The sequence below is a fragment of the Pyrus communis genome, chromosome 5, assembly GCF_041283825.1.
Source record: "Pyrus communis isolate YQ-2024b chromosome 5, ASM4128382v1, whole genome shotgun sequence".
NCBI classification, from domain to species: domain Eukaryota; kingdom Viridiplantae; phylum Streptophyta; class Magnoliopsida; order Rosales; family Rosaceae; genus Pyrus; species Pyrus communis.
In genome coordinates this window covers 10,772,357-10,775,752 of record NC_142569.1, presented here as the reverse complement: position 1 = coordinate 10,775,752, position 3,396 = coordinate 10,772,357, and the positions used below count along the sequence as shown (strand labels likewise).

At 38.9% G+C, this 3,396-nt stretch overlaps 1 protein-coding gene across 1 annotated transcript; it reads left to right on the top strand.

Annotated features, from left to right (window-relative positions):
• The first annotated feature begins 1,582 nt into the window (after positions 1-1,582).
• On the top strand, positions 1,583-3,192 carry LOC148696736 (uncharacterized). Its single transcript, XM_088693258.1, has 2 exons — positions 1,583-2,971; positions 3,145-3,192. Exons 1-2 carry the CDS (start codon positions 1,583-1,585, stop codon positions 3,190-3,192), a joined length of 1,437 nt encoding a protein of 478 aa, XP_088549384.1.
• The last annotated feature ends 204 nt before the right edge of the window (positions 3,193-3,396 follow it).

Here is a 3,396-nt window from a genome sequence, read left to right as displayed (position 1 = left end):
AAGGTCTCTTTTTGCATCAATGTGTGATTCATTTTCAACATGCTCCCTCACATATAAGGAATTTTCAAGCCTAACACGCGGACAACACAACTCGGGTGATATGTGTGGCCGTTAGGAACCTGCTTTGATACGAAGAAGAAAATTAAGGTTTTACAATAAAACCAATTAACAATATAGGGAGTAGTCAAATTACTTATAAGCACATGTAAGATTCTTCCTTTCACCAATGTGAGATTCATTTTCAAAACTTTTTAGAAGAGTGTAGGAATAGTTACAAAACATGAACAACTAACTCTCGTATACTATTCTTTTATCTTTTCCTATACTTTTGTCCGTTTGAACCATAAACAATTCCTAACTCGACTACGTGACTCCAAGGTTTTATTATATGTGTATTTTTTATGCGTTGATTCGTCTCGTGTTGCTAACTTGTTGCTCCAAATAAATTAAAAGGAGGTCGGCCGTCTTTTGTGAGTATTTTTCTCCCGTATGTGACTACTTTATTGGAATTCCAAGCACATAGCTGCGGAAACACGTTTGGTCCTAGCAGAAATGCTCTCCTAAGGGAGTAATTGGTACGGTAGCAAACTTTGTGCAGGAAGAAACTTGAGTAAATTATACAAAATTATCTTAATTATAGATCGAACAATAATCTTATACATTATATTTTAAAAGTTACAATGTGATACCTTATTTTACGAATTTATTGCAATGTTAGACCTCTGTTAAAAATTTTGTTAATTTATCTGTTAACTGCTGACGTGACAAACAGTTCCATTCTCTTGCCCAATTGAATTAAAAATTTAATTAAATATTAAAAAAATTAAAAAATCTCTTCTAATTAGCTCTCTCCATTTTGACAAATAAAAGTCTCTCTCCCTCCCTCCAGCTCTCGTTTCTCCCAATCCGCTATTTCCCCGAGCCACCGAGTGAAACCCGACCCTTAAAACCTGCTAACTCGCCACTGCAATCGTCGCACCTGCTCATTACCAGACCACTTGCATCCCCCCATCACTTGCATGACCCATTGCTGCCGCACTTGATCTGTGATGCCCATAACCTGTGTAAGAATAGTGAAGTAAGAAAAACCAACCTCCAAGTGAAAGATAAATCTATGGCAGAAATGAATGACACTTGTCAAGATCCTATATAGTTTGTTATAAGGTAGTTAGACAGCAGTTAGTCCTTAGCTTAGTAAGAAGGTTTTGTAACTACATATAACAGTTTTGTAAACTGTAAAGAAAGTGTGGAAATATAACAAAGTCTCTTCTTCTCTCTAAACCTGTTTTCTCTCCTGACTCTCTCTCTCTCATTTCTTCTTCTTTCTTCTGCGTTCTTTCTTCTTTCTTCGTCTTTAAGTTTTCTGCAATTCTTACATGGTATCATCGCCGTAGGTGAATCCAAAACTTCTGCATACTATCTGATACATATATTTCTTTCTCTCAATCCTCTGATTTGTTAATTTTTCTGAGATTTCTAGGATCATCAAAGTCCTGATACTCAAGATCCTCGTCTCCTACACAGTTGCCCACCAACTGTTCGATAAAAGTTCGAAGTCAAGTACTCTCTTGTTGTTGCACCAATGGTTACCGCAACGCAATTGCATATTGTGCAATCACCCATTACAAGTCTCATCTCTACTGTGTCGTCTTCTGTTACAGTCAAATTGGATGATTCAAACTATCTTGTATGGAGTTTTCAGATCAATCTTCTGCTCGACAGTCATGGAATTCTTGGCTTTGTTGATGGGTCCAAGCAAAGTCCACCAAGGTTTCTTGATGAAGCGAATATTGAAAGGGTTGAAACTGATGCCTATCAGGTTTGGAAAATGCATGATCGGGCTCTTATGCAGCTTCTCATAGCTACATTGTCATCTACTGCGATCTCTTGTGTGCTTGGCAGTACAACTTCTCATGCAATGTGGACAAATCTCAAAGAAAGGTTTTCTACAGTTACAAAGACTACCATTTTTCAGATGAAGATAGAGCTTCAGAACATACAGAAAGGGTCTGATTCAGTATCTGTCTATCTGCAAAGGATCAAAGATGCCAGAGATCATCTTGCTGCAGCTGGTGTTCGATTTGATGATGATGACATAATCATCATTGCTCTAAAAGGGTTGTCTGCTGATTATAATACATTTCGGTGTGTTATTAGAGGTAGAGAGAATGGGATTTCCCTGAAAGAATTTCGATCACAGCTTCTTGCTGAAGAAGCTATAATTGGACAGTCTTGTGAATCTTCCTTGTCTTTTGGAACTGCAATGGTTGTAAGCACTCAATCTGAAAAAGGCAAAGCTCTTAGCCTTGATCACAGTTCATCCCAGTCTCAGGGATTTGACATTGGGTCTTCAAGCCAAGGCTACAGTTTCAATGGCGGATCTACTTCTAATGGATTTCACTCTGGACAAGGGTCATCTTCTCCAAATGGCTCTGAAAATATTAATGGCAATTATGGCAATACAATGTCTTCTGGGGGATACAAGGGGACACATTACAGAGGTAAAGGAAGAAGCAGGTTTCAGTATAACAATGGTCCTAGATTTCACTCTCTACCATACAATTCTAGTCCTGGAATTCTTGGCGCCCCAAAAGCTTTTCAACACACATGTCCTGATCATCCAAATGCGATTCCCACTTGTCAAATCTGTAACAAAAAAGGTCATGTGGCTGCAGATTGCTTTCAAAGGCATAATACATCAACTGCTGGGCATGGAACAACTATTCACTGTCAAATTTGTTGGAAGTTTGGACACTCTGCTACTCAATGTTATCACAGAAACAACTTTGCATATCAAGGGAGACCACCCTCAGTTAATTTCACTGCGATGCAAGCAAGTCACAATCCTTCTCCATCATCTGAACAGTTCTGGGTTACGGATACTGGTGCCACATCTCATATGACTTCAGAGCTTGCGAATCTTGACATGGCTACTCATTACCAAGGCACAGATACAATAACCACTGCCAGTGGTGCATGTTTGACAATTTCTAATAGTGGTACATCTACACTGCAAGCTCCTAGCCATATCTTTACACTGAACAATGTGTTGCACGTTCCTAAACTTTCACAACACTTATTATCCATATATCAACTCTGCAATGATAACAAGTGTAGATTCATATGTGATGATCTTTCCTTTTGGGTTCAAGACAAAATCACAGGGAAAATTCTTCTCAAGGGGCTGTGTAAAGCTGGCTATTACCCCATTCCATTTAAGTCTCCACAACAGAAACCACCTGCATCATCCACATTACATGCATGTTATCTAGCCAAACCAGTTACTACAAGTATATGGCATCAACGCTTAGGGCATCCCTCCAATAAAGTCACCTCTGCAATGCTCCAACACATCAACCCATCTGCATTCACAGATACTTGTCACAGCATTTGTAC

Bases quoted from the DNA above. Each gene is read 5' to 3' on its own strand.
- LOC148696736 (XM_088693258.1), top strand. From the start codon at position 1,583: ATGGTTACCGCAACGCAATTGCATATTGTGCAATCACCCATTACAAGT. The intron at 2,972-3,144 runs GGTGCATGTTTG...TCTTTCCTTTTG, and splicing joins ATACAATAACCACTGCCAGT to GGTTCAAGACAAAATCACAG.